General features: G+C 39.4%; 1 protein-coding gene across 2 annotated transcripts in view; it reads right to left on the bottom strand.

Annotated features, from left to right (window-relative positions):
• samd4a (sterile alpha motif domain containing 4A) overlaps positions 1–23,387 on the bottom strand; it is a 74,557-nt gene that overhangs the window by 30,684 nt on the left and 20,486 nt on the right. For both annotated transcript variants that reach the window (XM_023290419.3, XM_035957320.2), the window contains exons 3-4: positions 6,757–7,353; positions 1,608–1,895 (exon numbers count right to left, since the gene is read on the bottom strand). In XM_023290419.3, coding sequence (XP_023146187.1) covers positions 1,608–1,895; positions 6,757–7,353 — 885 coding nt within the window. The remainder of the gene's footprint in view (positions 1–1,607; positions 1,896–6,756; positions 7,354–23,387) is intronic.

The raw sequence follows: 23,387 nt of genomic DNA, 5'->3' as shown, positions 1-23,387 counted from the left end.
GTCACTTGGGTTTCCATAAAGCAACAAAAAGATCCTGCGCTGTGGAAAAACAAACACCAGAATACAGAGATATCACAAAAGAAAATCCGTTCAGGTCCTCTAAGTCGAATTCTCCCACTTCAACCTTTCAGCAAGTATGTAATAAAAACATACTTCAGCAGAATATTAGATCACAGCAAGACAGTTTAATTTAGCTGACTAATGGACACTGAGATAAGAGCTTTAAACAAAGTCTGTGATAAAACACACCCACATTAAACCTCAGGATGAACCCTGAACCCTCCCAGAATGTCATTAAACACTTTGCAGCAATTAAAATAAACAGTTTAATTTAAAAATCAATGCAATAGAAAAAAGCGGTCCTGTGCTGTCTGCCTCCATCTCTGTCCAGATCACAGCCACCTATGGAAGTCAAACCATTTCAGTCGGAGATGTCTCACACTTAACAGTAATGTTAAATAGGTAATGATTTTATATTAACCTTACCGAATTGCCGCAATTACCATGAAAAAAAGACTAAATTTAATAACTTGTCACCCATACTTTGCAGCAGCAGTTTTTGAGCAAATTGTGGCGTCAAATTTCATAAAACATAAGCCAAGAATTCTAATTATTTCCCATTACACAGAGGACATTTGTACAGTGTCATTTTTGTGAAATTATATCTGCAGTCTGAGGAATGCTAGCGACGATCTTCAAGAAAAGTAGAAAATGTCAGCTCAAAAAGTCTCCGGATTTGCCCTTGGTCCCTAGAAATTAAGCTGCTAGAGCAGTTTTGGAGTTGCTCTATATGACTGGTGATAGAAGCAAAAGTACCAATACGGGAATGTAAAAAAAGAGTAAAAGTACACAAGCATTAGCAACAAAATGTAGCTAAAGTATTAAAGGAAAAGTCCAGGTTTGATCCCTCTGACTGATATATTATTATATCTGACATCAATAGGTTATTAATAGCGAATAATCAGTGTGTCAGCAGCAGGTTGTTGTTGAAGCTGCTGCACTTTGAACTACTTTAGTTCTAGTTTTATATTCAGGGATGGAAGATAAATCTGAGGACTCCAAACTTGATTAATGGGAGAGACACTGAGAGAAAATGATGTTCTGATGCACAAACTTGTTCCCAGCTTTTGGATTTGTTTTCTCTAATCCTTAATGTTAGTGAGATATTGCATCACTTGAACTTTTATAAAAATTAAATGGTGTAAGAAGTTTAGATGGAAAAATTACTATTTGGTGGATCTGGTCACAACTAACTAACCATACATGACTTTTTGTAAGAAAATAAAGAGTTAAAGCTTGATATCTTATCTGTTCTGTCCAATCTCAATTCTAAAAGCAACCACATGTGTCATATAAATGTAGTGGAAAAGAAAGTACATTATTTCCCTTTGAATTTATATAGTAGCAGGACATGGTAATACTAAAGTACAAATACCTCAAAACTGTACACAACTTGAGTAAATGTACCACATATTATCTTCAAACTGCTGTGTATCCACATTTCAGTCCTGAAACTCATCTACTAAACTCTGATAAAGTTGTGTTTTTCTTCATTCATTCATTCAATCATACATATGAGGAGTGAACCGCTGGTCTTTATTACTCACCCCTCATGCCGCTGCCCTCCTCGTGGAAGGAGCTGCGATGGAGGCCTGAACCTCCTCCTAAACCGGCGTCCTCCAGGTGCTCGCTGCCTCCGCTGCCTGAGGAGGCGATGCTGCTCTGGGGTGAGAGGGGAGCGTGGTCCGGAGCCGGGCCTCTAGCGGTCCTCAGGTCCTCCTGGGACAACCAGACGTGGCCCAGAGGCTGGTTGCTGGGGCCGCTCATGGGAGGCGTGAGGGACACGGAGCGCTTTAATGGACTGTGCTGCTGGCTGCCACTTCCACTGGTCAGGACTGAAACAGAAAAGCACGATGAGTCAGGTGGATTCACTGGAGAAATCCTACTGGAAAAACTGCTGTTAACTCGCTTAACACATGAAGTCATTTTGCTGTTTCTCAACACAACATTCAAATGATTACACCAACACTAAATTATTATAACTAGTGTGTAATGACTGAAGCTTGGCTCAAACAACCTCAAATGGGACTCATGTTTCCAACACAACACGGGTCATATCTGTGTTAATTCAAACATTATTCACTTCACTGGCTAATAGCTATGACTAGAACTGCCTGTCCCTCACCTCTCCTCCTGGAAAGTACATGTAGAGAGCCAAAAACATTTAGTCAAACATTTTAGCACCACATGTCCCGTTTGTCAGCTCTAACCAGGTACTTTAGTGCATTTGCAGACTAATTTGGTATTGATGTATCACGCATGGCAGGAAAAACATGGATTTGTCGCTCAATGCCTCTGTTGTTTTGTGTTTTGTATGATTAGTTTGACAGAAAATGAGTAAATTTCTTTGTTTTCACAGCTCATTCACACACAGTCAGCTTCACTTAAGTTCTCCTGCTGCTTAGAGGTTGTGAAATATAATCCAGTTTGCCTGCGTGTTTTTTTAGACACATTAATAATATTAGATCTCTTCAGCAACACACATAAAAGTAGCTCAGATTAGAGGTCAGCTCGGCCAGATGATTATCAGATCTGGATTGTTTGGTATTGGTATGTTTTCCAACCATTTCCCTGTAAAATTAATTAAATGAATAAAATTACTCTGTGGTCATGGCGATGTCCTCCTCACAGCACTGTGTGACTGGTTATGCCAAAGATAAATAGGAATTTAATGAAACTGAAAGAAAAGAAGATATGCTGAACCATTCTTTTTCAATGAAACATATTGTATGTAAAAGAAAATAGGCAAAGTCATTCCAACAAAGTCTAAATATTACTGCCAGAATTTTCCAAATATCAGTTATAAGTTTCAATGACTAGTAATCAGAGTTCCTATCGGCCCTGAAAAATCCTCCTAGCCGGCATCCTGGCTACGATGTGACGTTATAAAGCAGTATTTCTTTGTGTGTTAACTGAGCTGGAAGCGGGAGGCTAAATTTGCGAGAGAGGAAATACACATGGCATTCCGGTTCATATTCCTTCGAGCCGTGTCCTAAGTCACTCCCTGTTTACTATATAGTGCACTACATTTACTCTCTGCCGCTTTATTTGAGTGTCTACATCCTGAGCGTGTAATTTATCCACATACAGCGCCCTCAACAATGCTGCAATGGAACGAATAAAGTAGTGTTTATACCCGACGTGCAACTTTCTGCCAAATTTTACTGATGTGGAAAATCACCAACGCGTGTCTCTGTAGCTGAGAGTGATGAAACAAAATAACGATGGTTAGTTCGTGTGTGAAACCTCGGTTTTACTGTCATTATTGAGTACCTATTAAAAAGGAAGTAGTTAATGAGCCAATGAAGGAGTGAGGGTCTAGATTTAACCTCTTTGCTTCACTTGTTTCTTTGGTTCAAGTACAACAAAACAACACCTGGTAAATTTGTGAAATAAATTTTCCTGCACACAGAATAAAATACATTAATTGCCAAGAAATTTGCTTGCATGAGAAATTTCCTCTTTCTTTCTCCATCTTAATAATTTAGTCTGTTCTCATGGGGATGCATGTATAATAGAGCCATTCAGGGGTCAAATTAAGGTCACTTTTACTACTGAAACACCAACACAATCCCGATAAAAGCAGCTGTAGCGTCACAGATTTTCCCCGAGGCGGCTGAAGAGGGTAAACAGAATGAAAGGTGGAGAGCCAAAGAGCTTTTTGTGTCGCCCCTCTGACGGGCTGAGCTGCCACCAATACTCCGGTCTCTCTCCTCCTCCTCCTATATGCGGTCCTCTTACTGTTGGCGCTATGTATAGGACTTCATGGGCCCCGTTTAAAATAGGTGCCCAGCTAACATTTCAAGTTCCAGTCCCTAAATATTAGCCATTTTCCCTAAATACAGTCTCCCACAAAGGCTGCCTTACAAGGGAAAGGATGGGTGGTATGTGCTGCTGTGGCTTGGACTAAGGACTAAAGAGTATGGGCGGGGGGTCATCGGGATGTTCTATCAGTAGCTTGCAGGTTGATGTGTTCAGACAATTTTACTCCTCTAGTCATCATCACGACCACATCAACACAGTGTGGAGGGAGGAGCAGCTGCAGACATGTTGACTGAGTCATAGGAATGAAGCAAAAGCCATGAGAACAATTTTTACACATTTTGAAGAGCAAAATGAGAAAGAAACCATTGAGAGTTGAAATCAAAAAGCACTGCTTTTGCCATTTCCTCACTACTCCAGTTTGCTTGTACTGTATTAAACACTTCGACTCACTTTCATCAGTTTAAAAAAAGCATCTGTTCGCCATCTCCACCAATCCCGCTGCTGGCGGCCAGGGTAACTCTAGTTTATCAGTTGTGAAATCCTGAGGTCTTTTGTGTGGGACTGAAGCCGCTAGCAGTCAAAAATACAAGAGGATCTTTCTTGGAGTAGCGAGCAGAGTTTTAAATGTGCCTTTATTTATAAACCCTCAGCTGTTTCTTTCATCTCAAAAAAAAAAAAAAAAGGAAACACAGAGCCCTTGCATTCTTGTCTGGAAATATCCTGCTCTGACCATAGTTATGTTCAATTTCAACAGCCCTGCCCTCCCTGTGTGTTGTCTTCCACCTCAGTCTCTGCCTCTAGAGCTGCTGTGTGGGTTGTTCAGAGTGCAGTTGGTCTGACCACAGTGGATTTACTGGGGTGACTCTATGTGTTCAGCATTTACTTGTGTTCAGGGGGGGTTCAGTGTGTTTTTGTATGTTTGTGTCTTAAGATTCTTTTATGGATATATAATCAAACCTGTATTTCTAGGGAATATTAAAGTACACTCCTTAATGTGCATCCAAGTAAAGATCTATAAATATTTTTTGCGCTTAATGTCTATAATCATTAAAGGTCAGTTATATCAACATAAAACCCTACAGTTTCTAATCACAACCGTGGAAAATCTTCCAAATCCTGGCGTCTGACAGTGAAAGGTGCACTTGAGTCCTTTGCAATCTGAGTTAAAAGTTTACTGACCTCAGTGTGAAACTGTGCGATCAGGTCGTCACACCAGACAGAGAGGTTATCATGAGGACAGCCCGACTAGGTAGACTGATAATCAAATCCCTAGTACAGGGGATTATCAGGGTCTTTTTTTTTTTTTTTTTAACAGTTTTGGATAAAAATTAATTATTTTAAAAATGCATATGATCTCACGCAATGTCCCTACTATCAGCAAATATCATTATTGAAGCATAAATATTGAAAAGTTGCCTTCTAATCAAACGTGTAAAACAAACAAAAAAGGCATTCAACAAAGTCTTGTGTTAGAGTTTGTGTAATTCTAAATTTTGAGACCAATATTTCTCTTTTTACTACAAATGTATATCCGTTCCAAGTATTGCTTTCCTGTCTCCCTTAGTTACAGGGGGTCGTCAACTCACGTCAGAGTTCCATTTCTACTGATTGATGTAAGTTGATTTTCGCCGTAAGTCAGACCTCCAACAAAAATGTAAACAGAGAATGAGATAAAGTCTCACTCATTCATTACAGAAGGTCCCTACAAGATGTTGCACTGTTTTTATAACTTGACCGATGCGCGTCAGTATTTCGGCAAAAAGTTAGCGAATGCAGCACAATCCAAGGTGCCGTACAACTGCCGAATGTAAACAACGCGTCTTATAGCGCTGCATGACGACGTATTCGTCCGCTCCGCTCGTCACATAGTTCCAGTAACCAGTTCCAACGTAACGATGAAAGGCCATAGGTTGAGGACGTCGTAAACCGAGGACCCCTTGTACTAATAATCAGTATTGGTCAACTCCAGGTTCAGATTAGGTGGCTGTACTATCACTAAGATGTTGTTAGATTATGTAGCGAGTAGATACTGAGCAATGAGAGGAGAATAAATATTAATGGATAAGCTTTAACCTCTGACTAAGAAACCTAAACTGTGGGCAGATTTAAGAGCACATCCATCAACGTCAATAACAACTAATTAAAACATGATGGGAATGGATGAGGGAGACAGTTGATGCTTAAAACAGCAACTGCTGTAACAGGTGGAAGGAAGCACTAAAATGCTATTATCCTCCACAGTTGGAGATGCTAGTTATAAATTTGATGTTTGGTTTTAAAGGCATGTTATCTTTAAACATTTTGGCAAAACGACACCTTTTATCAGAGCCTGAAACTGTAAAAACAGCAGGAATCCAGCTGCGAGAGTCACCATTTCTTCCAGTCTTGTTTGCAACAGGTGAAAAAACTTCATACATGACGACTCCACGTTTTTTATTTTTATGTAAAAATAAATAATTCAAGAATTTCAACTTTTTGTATGATTAATGGCATCATAAATTTGCTAGATCGCACAAAACACATCTTTGGGCTCTCTCTTCTAGCCATGGTTGTGCTGTTTCCATAGAGCAGCAGAACTTTATATTGCAATGAAAAATGAACCTACAGTGACTAAAAATGTGACAGAATGAAAGAAAATGCAGAGAAGTTGCTTGGAGTTCAGAGGGTTAAAGGTTGTATTATTATATAAATATATATTATATGTATGTAATTATGGCTATTTATAATTTAAATCACATATCAAATGCTTCCTGGGGTAAGTTTATGCATTAATTTAACCATCTGTATTACATTACATGTATTTATAACATTATTAGGTATCACACTGTGTCTCCATCTACACATGTTGAATCTATCCGTGTGCAGACTGCTGTTAAAGCACTGCATGTAGAAATGATTTGAACACAGTACACAAGACCAGACTTCACTTACTAGTGTTACTGCCTCCACCCGTTCCAACTGTGTTGATGGTCGCCGGCACAGAGGATGATGGGTAGAGCAGGAGGTGCCCGTTCTCACAGCCCTGCTGCTGCTGATGCCAGCCTCCGCCCATCCCCGAGTCCCTGGAGCTCTGCCACCCATTGAGCCGGTCGTCTGAGCCGTAGCGCTGGTGGTGATGCAGGGAGTACGGATTGCCCGATGAAGACGTGTTAGTGGAGGAGGAGGATCCTGACGAGGTGAGGGTGGATGGAGGGGTGGACTGATGGTGGTGGTGGTGCGGCCCAGAAGGAGGAGGCCTTTCCAGGGAGTCTCCCCGTGCGGCCGCCCTCTCCTCCAGGTGGTTCAGCCAGAGTGCCAGGGCGGCCCGGTCCTCCAGCGAGGTGGCAGGGTGGATGAGGGCGTAGGACAGGAGCTGGCGGGACTCCTCCAGGTGGTGTCCATGCTCGATGGTGTGGGCCAGGATGCGTGGCAGCAGCCGCATGTACTCGCCCTTGGCTTCAATGTTGCCGGGTTTGAGCAGCGGGAGATGGGTGAGGACAAGTGAGATGACGCGCTCCTTAGGCTCACCTTGCCACTGGCTGATTACACCTGTAAAGAAAACAGAACACAATGAGCATTAGTAACCAATAACCCACCATTCACCCATTTTTACAGAAATCAAATTTTTTTTGTTTGGTTTATGCAATAACATAACCCTTAGGTAAATAAAAGGTAATTGTGTGACCCTGACTGACCTAACTGCACGTCACTGGATACAGACTCTAAGATTTCAGTAAAGCAGATAATGCTGCTGCATTGATATCCAAGGTGGCAGCAGAGGAGGGTGTAATTGATAGATGCACAGATGAATTAGTGAACACATGTACGGTTAAAAATAGAAGACACCCTGATGATGTCAGGCCTGCTGCACCGTCATCCTTCTATTTTGTTCTTTCTTTAAACACCCGGGTCTGTAGGCTGCTGATGGAGGCGGTGCAGCTCTGTACATAACCTTTAGGTCACGGAGCTCTATTGTTGTCCGAGTCAGTAGGCCGTCAGGGGTCTATTCCTATCATCCTGGACCACGGCTATAGATACCCACAGGTCAGGGCAACAGCTTTGGACAGCCACGCAAATAGAGACAGGACACAGGGCAGCTTCACTTCCTTATTGTGAGATGTGAATTTGACCATAACGATCATTCTTAACAGACTTGGCCTCACAATCAGACATATGAGGTGAAACTAAGAACTATGTCTGCTAATACTTCTGTCCAAAGATATGCCAGTGTCAGACAGTACTTCATGGTGATGCACGGCTCTTTTTGCCCTGTCGAGGGGACAGCTGCAGCTCTGACCAGACCGAGGGATGAAATAATTCGGGATTGAGTTTTCTCTCAGCACGGAACTGACAGAATTACACACAGATTTGCCCACAAAATCCTCTGCCTTTCTACTCAGAGGAATATCAGCAGAATGTGTGTTTCCTGAGCTGAAGAATATATAGTTTCAGCATTGAAATTGCAATAAGTACCGAATTTCAGTGCTGACCATTTAAATTGACACTACAAAGCTATCTATGATGAGTGCAAAGCCAGATCTGAATGCCATCCAATGCAAAAAAAAATATTCTGGATGCCTTTGTCAGTGTTACACCACGAGTATGGTTCCACACAGCTTCATTTTTATTTTCTATTCTAATATATTCCCCTACAAAATTATATCAGTCATTGTAGTATGACAAAGTCTCTTAAACTAAGTTTTCAAGTCAGAAAAATAAAATCTTGTGATGTCAGTTTATCCGATATTGTGCAGCCCACGAGAGTCCTGTTAAATAATGCTTCACATTATACTGTATGTCATAATATAAACCTACTTTGCCATTCACAGCCTGACTTGAAACAGCCACTTTTCATTTTTTTCCCCCAAGTAAGACCTTCAGATCCATGTTAGCTAATGTTAGCGAATGATTCCATCATACCAAATATCTGGCATGATGGAATAAGATGAGGCTTTACCCAAAACTCTGAGTGACACAGAGCTGAAGGAGAGAGGAGGTGGAGGGAAGACGGAGGTAGAAAAGAGACTGAGAGGGAGGAAATAAGTGGAGAGTGAGGGAGTGAGGTGTGTGAGGGGAGCCGGGGAGTTACTCCGCTCTGCTCCAAAGGTGACGCAATCCTCCATTCCTCTGAATGAGGCAAGCCTTGGTCCATTGAGGAACAGGAATTGTTCCATGATTAAAACTCATTTACTTCCAAACGACTGGAAAACATTTAGATGTAACACAGAAACCCAGACAAATACTTTGAGGAAGTTTACAGAAGCAGCGGTGCACTGTGAACCTTTAAACAACTACAGTAAAATGCCGCCGTCACGTTTTTGACATTTGTTTGGCAGCTTAAGAGAACTTTGGCAAGTTACACTGAAACCATGAAAAGGCCTGAGTAATCAGTGCTGGTTATCACAGACTCAAGTGGACTAAAACATGTTGAGCAAATGAAAACATTAGTCAAGAAGATGATGCAATATACATTACTACCAGTTTATGCTTTAAGTAGATCTTCAAATCAGCAGTGTCACATTCCAAATGCATTCTTTTTTTTTTTTTTTTTTTAGTAAGTTGTGGAAATCAATGCATTTTATACAATGGAATTGTGTTAAAAATCCCTTAAATCGATGTGGCAAAGTATTTACAAAATCTTTAAAATGTTAATGTTCAATCAGTAATTGAAAAATGTATTCTATCAGCTGATCTAAAGCCAACATGGTGTTTCATGTGAAGTTTGTACTACTCGTAAAAGCTGAAAGAAGCTTTTCAAACACAAGATGAATTTGGTATATCGAAGCAGCATTTGTTCAAAAATCAGAGCTGTAACCAATTTTTAATTTTTATTTTTTTCAGAAATGTCTAAAAATAGCACAGACTCCTCTTGGAACTGATTTTCCCAAAATATTTACAGGCGATGTTTACTGTGACTTCCTTTGAACACAACACACAGTCTTGATGATGAGTCTGTTCAGAGCTGAAGAAACCACTGTAAATTCTATTTTTACATCAAGGAGTAAAGTGAACACAACTATCACAGGGTTTCTTTGTGTGAAATAGGCTCGTCAGTGAGTGACAGGTAGAGTACAAATGTGCAGTCATGTAAAATTCTCACTTCCTACCTCCGTACTTTCACACAAAGAATGTCAACACCGAACACTCTCCCAAAATCTGCTATTCAAGGTTGAAAATAAATAGTTAGATGTCTATAACATGATGGAGCTTCACAACATGAGCTACAATCAAAAATTTGACTGTGACACAAGAAGGGAGGCATGAACTATTGACATGACAGTTGGTGAGCTACATTAATAATGGCAGTCTGTTGATCTTAAATTGTATTAAAAAAAACTGCAAATAAATTACTAGCCAGAGGGTGAGGTCAGTGTTACTGGATTAAATGTAATTCTAAATCAGAAGAAACAAGCTCACAACAGCTATGAAAATGTCACACTTGGAGGTTGGGATGCTACTTCAGGAGTATTGATGGAGTTTAAAAGGTTAAGGAGTCAGCGGTGGAGCAGCTCCCCTCACAGTCGGTGTGCACTGCCTCTCACCACTCAAACAAGAGTTGCAGTAGTCACACCCAGCGCAGGTCAGAGGGCAACTGCTTGGAGAAACACTCGGCTACCTATTACACAAATGACCTGATTCTACCCAGCAGGACAGAGAAAGAGAGTATGAGCGACTATGTAAGCGTGAAAACAACAACACCGAGTAAATACGTGGTAAGAAATGACCAAAAAAAGGCCACAAATGAAGAACCCATTAACAGTTCATTAACTTCTTAGTCACAAGCCAAATTAAATTTAAAAGGGAGAGGATGAGAAAGTTTTCCCATGAATGTCAGACTCTTTCCATCCCACCTCTCATCGTACGGCCACTTTGAAGGGAAAGTGCTAACCTCATCCAACTGGAGTAAAAAGGAGGGGAGCAGTTAAACTGAGGTTACGACACTGACAGAGCAGAGACACACGCTGGAAATAGTGACTTACTAATCCTCTTTACACAATACCAACATCTCTTTCCCTTCCTTGTTTCTTTCTGTTTGTGACTCAGAGTTTCACTGTGAACTTCGCTGGAATTTCGAGTCGCTTTGTCGAAGTTCTTCACCTCTACAATGCACCTGACAGCGAGGAAGCAGACAGAAGGCCTCAACACTTATCAGTCAATGAATAACCAAATCTGTGTCAGATATTCAACCCACACTAAATGAGACCAAGAATACTAAGTCTGTTCTTTTAATGCAGACAGAGGGATGTGGGGCATTCTGGGAGATGATGAATCACATAAGCATCACTAAGAAGAAACACTGAAAAAGAAAAGTTAGACAGATAAACAGTGAAACCTCAGACAGAGGGAGTCATTTGTTCAGAGGCTGACACAGCGTTTCCCTGATGTGAACAATGTCTGCTGGTGAACTCTGTGTGCCGTGCTGCCCTTGCACTGCCCCGTGACACCCGCTCTGGCACCAAGACAAGGGTGCTGCTTTCAGCACGGCAAAGCCTCTCGGGGTATAATTCCTCCTCTATCAATCCTCGAATCAAACTGTCCGCCTTTACCCCAAAACCTGGTCACTGTGCAGGCACAGTAGGTCAAACAGAAAGCAGAGAGACAGGTACACTGCTAAGAAAAATATAAAAGGGAAAATCTGTGCAAAGCAGTAAAAATCTGACAGAAAATAAAAGTTAGTAAAGCTCTAAAATTGTGAAAATAACAGCAAATATCTGTTAAATAATGACATCTAAATGCAGTTAAACTGTACTCACATCATAAAAGAATGAACTCCAATTTGTAGAAGTTCTGATTTTGATGTGGACATTATGTATCAGTTTTTACTATTTTTTGTTTTATTATATATAGACATAAACTGCTTCCAACATGTGTTTATCACACGTTCAAACAGCACAGAAGACTGAGAATTGTCACAAAAGCTGTGAATGTATTAACTTAAACAAATAAATAATAATAACAATAATAAGCTAAAAAAAAATCTAGAAAAAACATCTTTGATTCCTGATCATGGATCAGCATGGCAAGTATTGCACATTCTGAGATAAAGTTTAAAAAGTAATTTAAAAAAACCAAACAAACAGTGAAGCCTTGGTTAGACATGCTGCATGATGTAAAACCTTAATTGCAGCTTTTGCAATTTGCCTATTTCAATTTGAAATCAAGAACTTGTTAAACACAAGCCCTTTTGTCTTCTTGGTTTTCTAACTTTTTATGATATAATGTGACATCTCTGCAGTACACATATTCAAGTTGCACAGGTTGTGCTGAGAAAAATGATATCAGTCACATCCTTGTGTCCTTAAAGCATTTAATTTATACACATTTTTATATACTTAGAGAGACGAAAGCCTAGTAATTTGAAAAAAAAAATGCCCAAGGCCTCAGACCGTTCAGAGATTGCTCTCAGCTGGTTTACAGTGGCCTGTTAGTTAGTTTTGTTCTTGTCATCCTCAATTGACATTTTGAGCCAATTATGCAGTTTTTTTGGTACACAAAGGACAAGTCTCCATTTTTACTTCTGCTCACAAAGCTTTGGTTAGTTCAGGTGTTTCCTCAGATCTGGGAAACAGCAAGCAATAAGTGCAAACCTAGAGAAAATTGAAAAGGTTGGGGGAAAAAATCTGCAAATCGGAAGCCTGGACTGGGATACAATACAAGGCACTTTTGAGTAAGCAATGTGACTCATTTTTTCCCAAAATGTAAAACCTCCTGCTCAGCAATATCTATCAATATAACACTGTCCAACTATGAGTACAGCAACATCTGAATGCAACAAGTTCCCTCTTGTTCTGTGAGGGTTGTTCAAGCTCTTTCTAAAAAGCACTGACACAGAACCGAAGCACAAGGAGACAAGTCAGGTCAAGGGAATGTGGGTACTTAAGAGAAGAAAATTAAAGCCCTTCTTCACAAAATAAGACATTACACTGTAACATGAACATGTTACTGAGCGTGGCCACATCCCTGGAAAACCCCAGAGTAATGTGACTGCTTCAACAAAATCAGCCATCTATGTGGAAAAGCAGAGCGGTCCCTTGGAGACATTTTAAAGACAGACTTGATTCTTGGAGGGACTTCAAAGTATTTAACTTATTTGAACTGCACTGTGACTATGTATGGTCAAAGAATACCAAAACGGCACAGTCGAACTTTGAAAAACACAATTAAATGGATGAAGAAACTGGAATAAATATGGAATAAAGATGTAAAATTAAATGAAAATAGCAAGAAAGAAAATAAACTACTCAATTATTGTAGTAAGTTGGATAGAATTATTTGAAATTTCAAATAAAATAGCTTAATTTTTTTCCTTATTACTTCCTGCTTAGCATTTTTTTCTCCATAGGAGACTGGTGTGACTTTTGCTTATTCAATTAATTTACTGTCTAATTAATTTAGATTCACAAAAATATCTTTTTCACTCTAGTGAAACACATTCAACTTGTATATATGTATATTTTGTACATTTAAAAACATCAATTTTCTATATTTACAAGAATTTGTGTCAGTAATAATAACAGGACTTATTTATGTATTTTTGGTGTTTGTTTTTATTTTTCTACTGATGTTCTCTACATGTTTGCACCAACTTCTTTACTGCTGTAACACTGTAACTTTCCCCACTGCGGGATTAATTAAAGCTTATCTTGTTATATCTTATCTTCCGTCCTCAGGTTTCTACTTAGCTCCATTTTAACATCAAAATCGTCCAAAAATCAACTTAACCGACAATAATGAAACATTTCATTAACCCTTAGATGCATAAGTGGTTCAAAAGTGACCCTGTGAGGTCATTTTCTTGTAATATATTTGTATAAACATGTTCTGATATCATTCCATTTAAATTTTTAACTTACCTTTTATACTTTTAAAGAAATTGTAATATGTGTATTACTACCCCAAGCTCTTTATCACTGATTATATCATACAAGCGGTGATGCACAAACTTGGAGGGACAGCTAGAGCAAAAGAGTGGAAAAATGTCAAGAAAATTGATGCTGACATTCTTCTATTGTTGTTCTGTGTAATATTCTTCTTTGTCAATTATCAAAAGGTTCAAAATCTGTTATAAAGTGAAAAATAAACATATTTCAAACATGAAATCATTCTTGTCTGGAAAAAAATATAATACAAACAAATAATACAAATTATTTTTCTTAACCAAAATGACACATTGATTCTTATTCAAGCCATTTTTGACCCACTTATAGAAGAGAGTAGGGTCCAATCACTCGTACATCTAAAGGTTAAAAAGACCTCTGTGTCCTCTGTAGTGTGTCAACCACCTCTTTTAAGCGCAAACTTTACTTCAGCAATTATGTCTATGGTTGATCAGCACAGGATTCAAATCAGAGTGTAATAGTGGCCCAATGGTCTGAGATGTCTGCTGCTCATCTTCCTCTACTACCAGGTTTTCTGCTCAAAAAATACTTTAAAAAGCCAGAACCAGCCACAAAAGCCACTGATCATCTCCTTAATCAATATAAATCCAATTCCACCTCTGAGTAACATGAATCTCCCGTAAATGTGCGCCTCAGAGCCTCGGAGCAGCAGCAGATGTTGGTTTAACTCTGACCCTGAGCTGGATACAGCGCGTCCTTTCACATCCGACTCTGTGATCACAAGACACAAGTGACAGTGGTGGAAACAATGTGATTGTTTTAGCTCATTTGCTACACGTTGGTTGTGTGCAAACACAAACACACCCCAATGGACACACACTCACACGCCCATGTGCACTTGTGGAGACACATGATTCCTCTTGTTCTAAATATAAATGGGTCAACACCACACAAAGCCACAAGGCAGCTAGCACAACAGATAAGACCATATTAGTTGTTAGTAAAGGGTCAGATCAACTCCCAATCACACTGACAGTGACACAGCACAGCCGCTTTGTCGTTGTCAGAGAAAGAGACACAAACAAAAGGAAAGTTTGCGAGTGAAAGTAACATAGCCATCAACTTGTATGTGTTTGAAAGGAATAGAGGATAACTTAAATAAAACCACTCTGGGGTTTGGAGTTAAAAGGAGAAAATGTGTATTATATTTTGGATAGGGTTAAGATAAAGCCGTTGTGTAACCAAAGCAGGATAGGAAATTCATCTAGCACATGGAAAATCCTAACAAGTCTCAGTTTGTGATGTTTGTGTAGGTTTCTGTGTGTGTCTGGCCTCTAAACCTCTGTCCTGTGCTTCTCCTGTTAGCAAAACAAACATGGGACTGGCTCACTTTGTCCCACTACTGGCAACTTGCTGTAGCCGCTGTTGATTCAACACCACGTCCGACACAGACACAGTGTTCTCTCTACCAACCGGAGGACAGCAATCCAAGCGAAAGCAGGAGAGAGCAACAATAGACAGAGTTGGGGGCTTAGTTTGGGAAAGGACCTGCCAAGGAGGCTAATACAAGCTAGTTAAAAACAACACAATGGGATAAGCATATTAGTAGAGATGAAATCTTGAATAAAAGGCTCCAGAATTGACTTTTAAACCACAAACATGTTAAACCACAGCATGCACTGACATACAGCTCAGATATTTGGAAAACACAGTTTATATAAAGGGGCTGGTGGGGGTTACTTGAGGAGAACGGAGTTAGGAAAGGCAGAGTAGTAGGTGGGTGGAGTGAGTGAGGGGAGGGAGGAGGTAGTGAGGAAAAGTTCCTGCTCCTGCTTTCTGAGCGGATTCTCCAGCTCAGCAGTGGGGAATGTGCTGGCATACCACAGAGCCTGCTGCTGAAGAATGCAGTGATTCCTAATGGATCCGAGCGCTCCCTCTTTCACACAGACCAAGCCCCGGTCCTATCCCTCCTCTGTACTGAAGCTCTATTTTAAGGCTTTTCCACATCACATATAATGAGCCACAACACCACAATGTCCAATCATTTACACAGAACACTGGCATGGGATGCTGGTCACGCAATGACCACATCATTACAACTGTGAACTATTATTAGTAAAAATAATCAGTCTCCTTCTAACTTTGAACCAGAGGAGGGACTAAAATAGTAGATTACATTCATAAAATATCAAATAAACCATATATGATGGAATAATACACCCAAATGGGCAGAAGCGGTGGTGTTTAGTAGTGTGGGGGTATCAATCAATCAACCAACTTTATTTGCAATCAACCAACTTTATTTGTCCCCAACGGGGCAAATGGTTATGCAGCGGTGGGATGTCTACATTGAGCACACAAAGGGGGCTCGGAAATACAACACTAAAGCAGAAATACGCAGTAAAATATTCAGGTTAAGCTACAGAGCAAGCAGCGATAAAGTTTCAGGCAGGGATCCCAAATAATGGCACAAATATCATGCACCTTTCATAGAGTACAGCTGGGTTTCAGTCCTATTATGTGGCAGCCCCTGGAATGTGAGAATGAAGATAAAAAAGCTGTCATGATACTTGACAGCTGGACGTTGCGAAACAAGCTGATATTTATGGAGCGTATGTAACAAGCTGTGGGTTGCATGAATGAAAGAAACGTTTATTGTTTGTCCTTTTAATCGCATCATTTTGCTGCTTATTTTTCTGGGGCAGTTGTACTATAAGATTCATTTGAAGGACTGTGCGCTTGTGTTACAACAGAAGAGAGAAATGCCACTGACAACACTTGAGTTATGTGACAAATTTAGAGAGAGATAAGTGAAGTGACAGAACGTGGATCTCTGGAACAGTATCAGCAAGTACCTGCAAATAAGCTTTACAAGGGGTGTTTGGTATGAAGCTTAGTTTTGTAGTCACAGTTTAGGACACTTTTGGTACAACAGAAAAAACTAAATGCATCACGTTTTCGACAATTATTTAAAAAAAAAAAAAAAAAAAAAAAAAAAAAAAGAGTGCCCAATTGGCCATAAGTCTTATTAAAAAAATACAATACTGTGGGCTGTCAATAAGAAACAACTCTGAACTATTTACTCTTACGTATAAGGTAAGTAAAATGAATTTAAAGAAAAAAATGTCCACTAAGACAAGTGCAAAATATTCATAATTAATGTGGTCAGGAGTGCAATTTTAACTTTACATATGGAACAAAGGAATGCTTCTCTTTTCTCTTACAGTTAACACTGAAAATACAGCCTTCTTGTTTTGAAAAAAAAAGAAAATTACTTGAATGTTTAGTGGACAGATGCAGCAGAGGGTTCAGTATTTGCACTCAGTGTGAGATCCATAAGGTGGACAATGGATTGAGCAGAAAATTTGCAGACTTTGGCCTCATGATAAGACCAATCAAAGCTCAAACTGAATGTGTAGTATGAGTTAACAGGTGGTACATGTATATATAAATACAATTTTTTTTTTTAAAAAAACAACTCGCTGTCAAGGACAACCCTGCTAACATACTGATGGTTAACAACTGGCAAACTGCTAAAATGTTTGGAGTTGAAATTGCTCGGGATGCTTTGAGTTTAATATTCTCATGAATTTTCATATATAAATATGTAGACATAAGCAGACTAATTTCTTACTCAACCCAGCATTTTGTAACAAATGTTTTGGGGCACATATACATACCTTTACAACCCAATAAATCTCATTTCCAAGAAATACTTGAATTTTTTCTCACAGAAACAAAGCTTAGCTTTTAGTTTCCAGGCAGCAATCTAGAAAAACCTAGATGCACCTCTATAGCAGGTGCTGTAACATAATCTCTGAGCTTCAACCTCAACACAAAGTCCCAAGTTAACACTTCATCCCCAAGCATTAGTGTGCTGGCTCCGGATTGGACAACTGGATTACAAGAGCTAACATTATTCTTTCTTTAATTAATCACTGGACACAATTCTGAGGATCATCTCTTCATAGAGACTAATGTTATTAAAGCTTTCTATGGCATTGAAAAGAAATAAGAGAACAATAGTCAGACTAGAAGTGCTGAAGGAGGTGCAAAAAAAAAAAAATGACCAAGGAAGCTACATCAAAAGATAAACACAAAACAAGACAAAAGTATAGAAAGAGAACTTTAAGTATGGATTTAGTTGGCATATTTTGTAAGAACAAATCAAAATGAAGGTTTAGAAAGACAGATAAATCACCCAAAAAAAACAGGAGATGAAAAAGCTAAAAGGTGAAATAGTTGAAAATAAAAAAAAAAAAATATTGAAGCTACCGCACTCAGCTTCAAAATCACTGTTCTGAAAATCTATGAGGGATGTCATGAAGGTTTCATCCGTCTTTATAAGTTGTATTTGGTGCTTTGTAACCTTGTCAGAAAACAAGGAGGTTAACATCACATTACAGCAGATATGTGTTAATGCTAATTTTCACTTAAAGAATAATTCCTGGTTGCTTTCTTACTTACACTCAAGAAAGCAAAGAAAGAACACAAGGAGTGAAGAATCGGAGGAGCAGAAAGGACAGTGAATGTATGTTGAAATAGGGTGTGGTACAAAATATATGATAAACAATCTAATGTTATATGCTGTATTGCTCCATCCAGAGAGTGCGATAGAAAAGCTTGTCCATGTTCTGACAAGAAGAACAGACAGGCTCCCACAGGCCCAGCACAAACCAGCAAGCCTGTATGGATGAAGGGAGGAGAGAAGGAAGAGGGTGGATACAAGATGTAGAGACTGGAAAGTTCACTCGTGTCAACAGGTTTCAACTGGAGGGGGAGAAAAGAGGGAGGGAGAGAGGGGGAGGATTGCAAAATAAAGAACACAAGACCATCATACATGCAATAAACAAGAGAGGAAAACGACAAAAAAGGGAGCAGAAAATGCAGTAAGTTAATGCTGTAGGATCAGCCTGACCTACTGACACATTACTGAGTGAGCAGTTAAAAGGAGGAGGTCGGTTTACTACATGCTCGTCTTGTTTTAAAGATTCCACAAGTTAAGCATTTCTTAGAATAGTTTTCAACAGCTCAAATTTAAATGCCACATTCACAGTGTATCAGACAGACCATAAATACAAGTCGTGTCTGTCTGCCAGCTGTTAAAATAAGTGATACAACAAATTTTTTAATGGCCACGATCCCATTGAAACGCTGGTGTCTGTGGATATATCTGCAGCTAATGCACCATGTCATAAACTCATGCTATAAAAGTCTCCTCTTTTTATTTCTTTCAGCAAGAAAGTTGCAAGATGAGCAGATAATTATTTCAGCTTTGGAGTTAAACCATAACACGTCCGCTGGGAGAGCGATGAAACTGAGGAGGCAGAGAAAACCAATCCCCGTCCATCTAAATAATTGGTGTGTCAGTCTTCATGTCACACAGGTGAAGCTCAATGAGGGGAAACAGGCAGTCAAACTGTCAGGAAACCAGTCAGCAGGTGATTTACGCTGCTCTCACTGGCTGACTCTCTCCCGCACACATGCTGCTCTGATCTGGATGTTTGGACAATAGACGGCTTTAAACAAACATGACTGACAGACATCCGTCTCCTGTCGATGTGCAGCGCGTGCACTTACTGATTTCTTAAACCTCAGATAAACTTAAGGCCTCGTTTGCATCAATCAAATGAGACAGAAGTGTCAAGCAGAACACCAATATTCTATTTTATGTTCCACTTGTGATCTATGGGCAGATAGTTGACTTCTCAACGTGTTGAGAACCAACATTTATGCCACTAAATTTTAAGTGACATGTCATCAAACAAGTGTTAATTTCCTCAATAAAAATGGGAACTATGACAAAACGTGCATTTAAGACTGTAGTGAACCAAAGAAAATCTGAAATTGTAACTACTCTTTAACCGATCCATTGGTTGCAGGGAAATAACATTTTAAAAAACAACAGCTATCTCTAGATCAAGGGTGTCAAACTCATCTTCATTCAGGGGCCACATTCAGCCCAATTTGATCTCAAGTGGGCCGGACCAGTACAATCACAGCATAGTAACCTATAAATAATCACAACTCCAATTGTTTTCTTTGTTTTAGTGTAAAAAAGTATATTCTGAAAAAGTTCACATTTAAGGAATTATCTTTTTACAAAACATTATGAAAAACCTGAATTTTTGCAAGAAAAATAAGTTCAATTTCAACAATATTATACCTCAGTTTATCATTTACACATTAAAACTTACAGATCACAGAGTATTTATAAAGGTACAAAACATTTAAGTCACAGGTATTTGGAACAAAACAATATAATATTTCACTTTATGATCAAAACGACAAAAAAAGACAAAAAACAACAGACAAGACAAAGTATTACAAAAACAAGTCAAAGCGACAAAAAAAATGGACAAACAAGACCAAAATGACACAAAATGACCAAAACAAGACAAAAGACAACAAATAAAGCAAACACAAAATGACAAAAATAAGACAAAAAATACAAGTGTGACAAAAAGGGAACACAAAATGACAAAAAATGAGAAAGAAAACAACAAAAACATTAATCAAACGTCAAGTCAGACAAAAAACTGCAAAAACAAGACAAAATATTACGAAAACAAGACACAAAGCCACAAAAAAATGGACAAAAGAGAAAAGTGAGACAAAAAAGAGAAAAAACCACGAATAAAGCGGAACATAAAAAGACAAAAATAAGACAAAAAACACAAAATGACAAAAACATGAGACAAATGACAAAAACATGAGACAAACGACAAAAGTCGGACCAAAAAAAACCCCAAAACAAGACAAAATGTTACAAAAATAAGACACAAAATGACAAAAGAACAATGAACAATTTAGTATTTTACTTTATGACCAAAATAACTTGTCATGGTCTAGAAATTATTTTAAATTTACAGTTTTACAAATTTGCAATTTGCAGTTAATGTCTTCTCTGTAATTTTTACACTTTACAAAGTCGTCCCATGGGCCTGATTGGACCCTCTGGTGGGCCGCTTTTGGCCCGTGGGCCGCACGTTTGACACCCCCTTGCTCTAGATGAACTAAATTGGCCGCATGTACTGACTGCATTCTACCTGCAGCCTTATTACCATGAATTAATTATAAATGAGCATAAAAATTTAGTAACTGCAGCATATTAAATCATTTGAACCTGTTTTTTTTTTAACTTTGAAATGGTAATATCAGACCCAGCAGACCAGCTACACATATTTACATGATTTCTAAAAATAGAAATATATCAACTGGTGATCCAGCAGAAGAACTACCGAGGAATAAAATGCAGACAAGTTAGCTGCTGTTTTTAGATGATCTGCCATGTTGGTTGTGGAGCTGTGACACACAAACTGCTGTTTGCAAAGTTAACTCTCAACTTTTTGGTCATCAGTTTGAACAAAATACAACCACACCAATGACTTCTTTGACATGATGTCTGTTAGTTGGAGCTGAATGAGTAAATGTTCAGTAAAGGTTAAATAAGTTAGAAAAAGCAGACTCCATTAGATGGGACCAATTTAAAGTTGTGAAAGGGCAGCAGTGTTCATAGGTAGTCTGTTCCTCCTTCACCAAAAACAACAGATCAATCTTGTTAGGTTGTAATTTTGCACTTTTCCTTATAAAAGGTAAACCAGAGATTGTCCAGCTAATGAGAATTTGGTCGAATTATAGCATATCGACCAACTAATCAGCCGGCCCAGCTTAATTTTCCATCACGAATAAAGACTAAATGACACTGTAAAAGGCAGGCGAATGGAAAGATCAATGAATTACTGTTTTAATGCAAAGCCTAATTCAACATCTAGCATGCTTTGGTGAAATCACACACTGCAACTGAGCTCTTTCAAATCCTCTCTCAGTATTTTGAGCAAACTATTACACATTTTCATCAACACACTAAGACTAAATCACTTCGGTCAGTAAAGCTTTCCTGCAACATCCTTTCTCATGATGGAAACCAGGAGATGCTAAAAAAAAAAAAAAAGTACCACGGCTGCAAAATATTCCTGTAGGAATTAGCGTCAAGAGGTATTTGTAGTAATCAGTTTGAGGATGTCTTTGATGCTCCTGAAACTCCACATAGATTAACTGTGGAAAACAGACCATCATTTCATTTCCACAGGAAACACTTAAGTAAAGAGGGTCCTGCATGGGTCCTCCTGTGTTCAGACCACAGGAGCAAATGAATGAAATCAGTGAAAGATTAATCGGTGTCTCCAGGGTGCTTCAGCAAACAGAGAGATAAAGAGGCAGTGAGAGAATCCTGTGAGCCACAATGGAGCAGAAAGAGGACCACCTTTTCATAGCAGCGATGCATCGTCAGTGAGGACACCTGGTCAAATTATAGAACGTTACATAAAGCACAGCTCTCATCTGGTTTTCACATTGTCTGGAAGTCTGCATGTGTATTCAGCAGCGTTAGTGTACACTGAGTGTAAAGTAGGTCTTTTCCTCTTGGGTGTTTATTTATTTAAACAGTATAATGTTCAAAACAGTAGCCAATATGAGTGTGGATGTGCTATACTTGTAAAGTGGGAAGCACCTGCCTGATGACAAGTCCAACTTGTTTGTTGGTATGCGTGTGTGATTCCCTTCCACAGGAAAAGGAAAAGCATCATCATGGCTACTGTAGATGCCGACATCCTGCTTTACTGGCCAAAAGAGAGTCCAGTGCTCTTCATAGTGTCTGACATCACTGCACATCCACTCTGAGCCTCATTCAAACCAGCTCTGCCAAGTGAACAAATCCAGGTGGTATCAGCACCATAAAATTTGCTGCTTCATCAACTCGATTACTGGATTTTTCCTTTGCATACAAAGTTCATCCTTTATTGGAGGAATGTGAAGCACACCAGTAAAGTTGGGCACCATCTTTTATTAATTTATTCTTTATTCACACCAGAGGCCAGCTGATGATTTTATTGTCTTGCGTTTATTGCAGCAGTGGGTTAAGTTTCCGAGCAGAAGGACGTGGTATGAATGGAGGACAATTCCTTGCTATCCTTTATTCCTACCCCCCACCCTTCCCACTTCCCCTCAAGTCTTTCCTCAACATCCCCTCTTCTCCCCTGCTGCAGTGCTAGCTGGAGGTTGGAGGTCTGGAGGAAGCAGGGTGGGGGGCTGAAAGCAGGGCAAATGAACTGCAGTCTACCTGTAGACGTGTACGTAATGCTCCAGTCAGTGCTGGGGAGGCTCTGAATGTGGCAGTCACAGCTATGCTGGGAATGTGAGCCTCTGCTCTGCCAGGACTGGACCGGAGAAGCCCACAACTCTATTTAAGGAAATAGCAGCCAGGGGCCCATCGGCCGCTCACTTTGCCTCTTTATTTCTCCGTCTGCTCAAAGCCCCCTTTCCTTCCTTGTACAAGACTGATAATTATTTTCCTTTGTGGAAGAATGGTTTATATCCATACCTGCTGGGAAGAAGGAGAACATACACTCTTAGAGAAAAGCGTGTGCACTAACAAACATTAGCGTGCTGGTGGTGTGGTTTGGGTAATTGTTTCCGGTACATTTGTGAGTTTAATAGGGATGGGACTTTGTAAACTGCTTTACTGCTGTGGTGTGCCAAACAGCAACAATAACAGCAACAAGACCAGCAGCTCAGTGAAAGAGAGGAGAGGTTTACTTGGACAAAAAAAAAAACAGCTTTCACACAAGGGTTAGATTTCACTCTTTTACTAAACTAGTGCAGTCCTGTTCAAAACGTGTCTGATCGGAAGGAGCTGATTGTGACTTGGAGCATGAGTGAGTGATTGTCGCTCGTCGCAGGAGG

This window comes from Amphiprion ocellaris, chromosome 1 (assembly GCF_022539595.1).
Source record: "Amphiprion ocellaris isolate individual 3 ecotype Okinawa chromosome 1, ASM2253959v1, whole genome shotgun sequence".
Taxonomy (NCBI): Eukaryota; Metazoa; Chordata; class Actinopteri; family Pomacentridae; genus Amphiprion; species Amphiprion ocellaris.
Note: the sequence above shows the minus strand (reverse complement) of the source record. Positions and strands in the feature narration are given on the sequence as shown.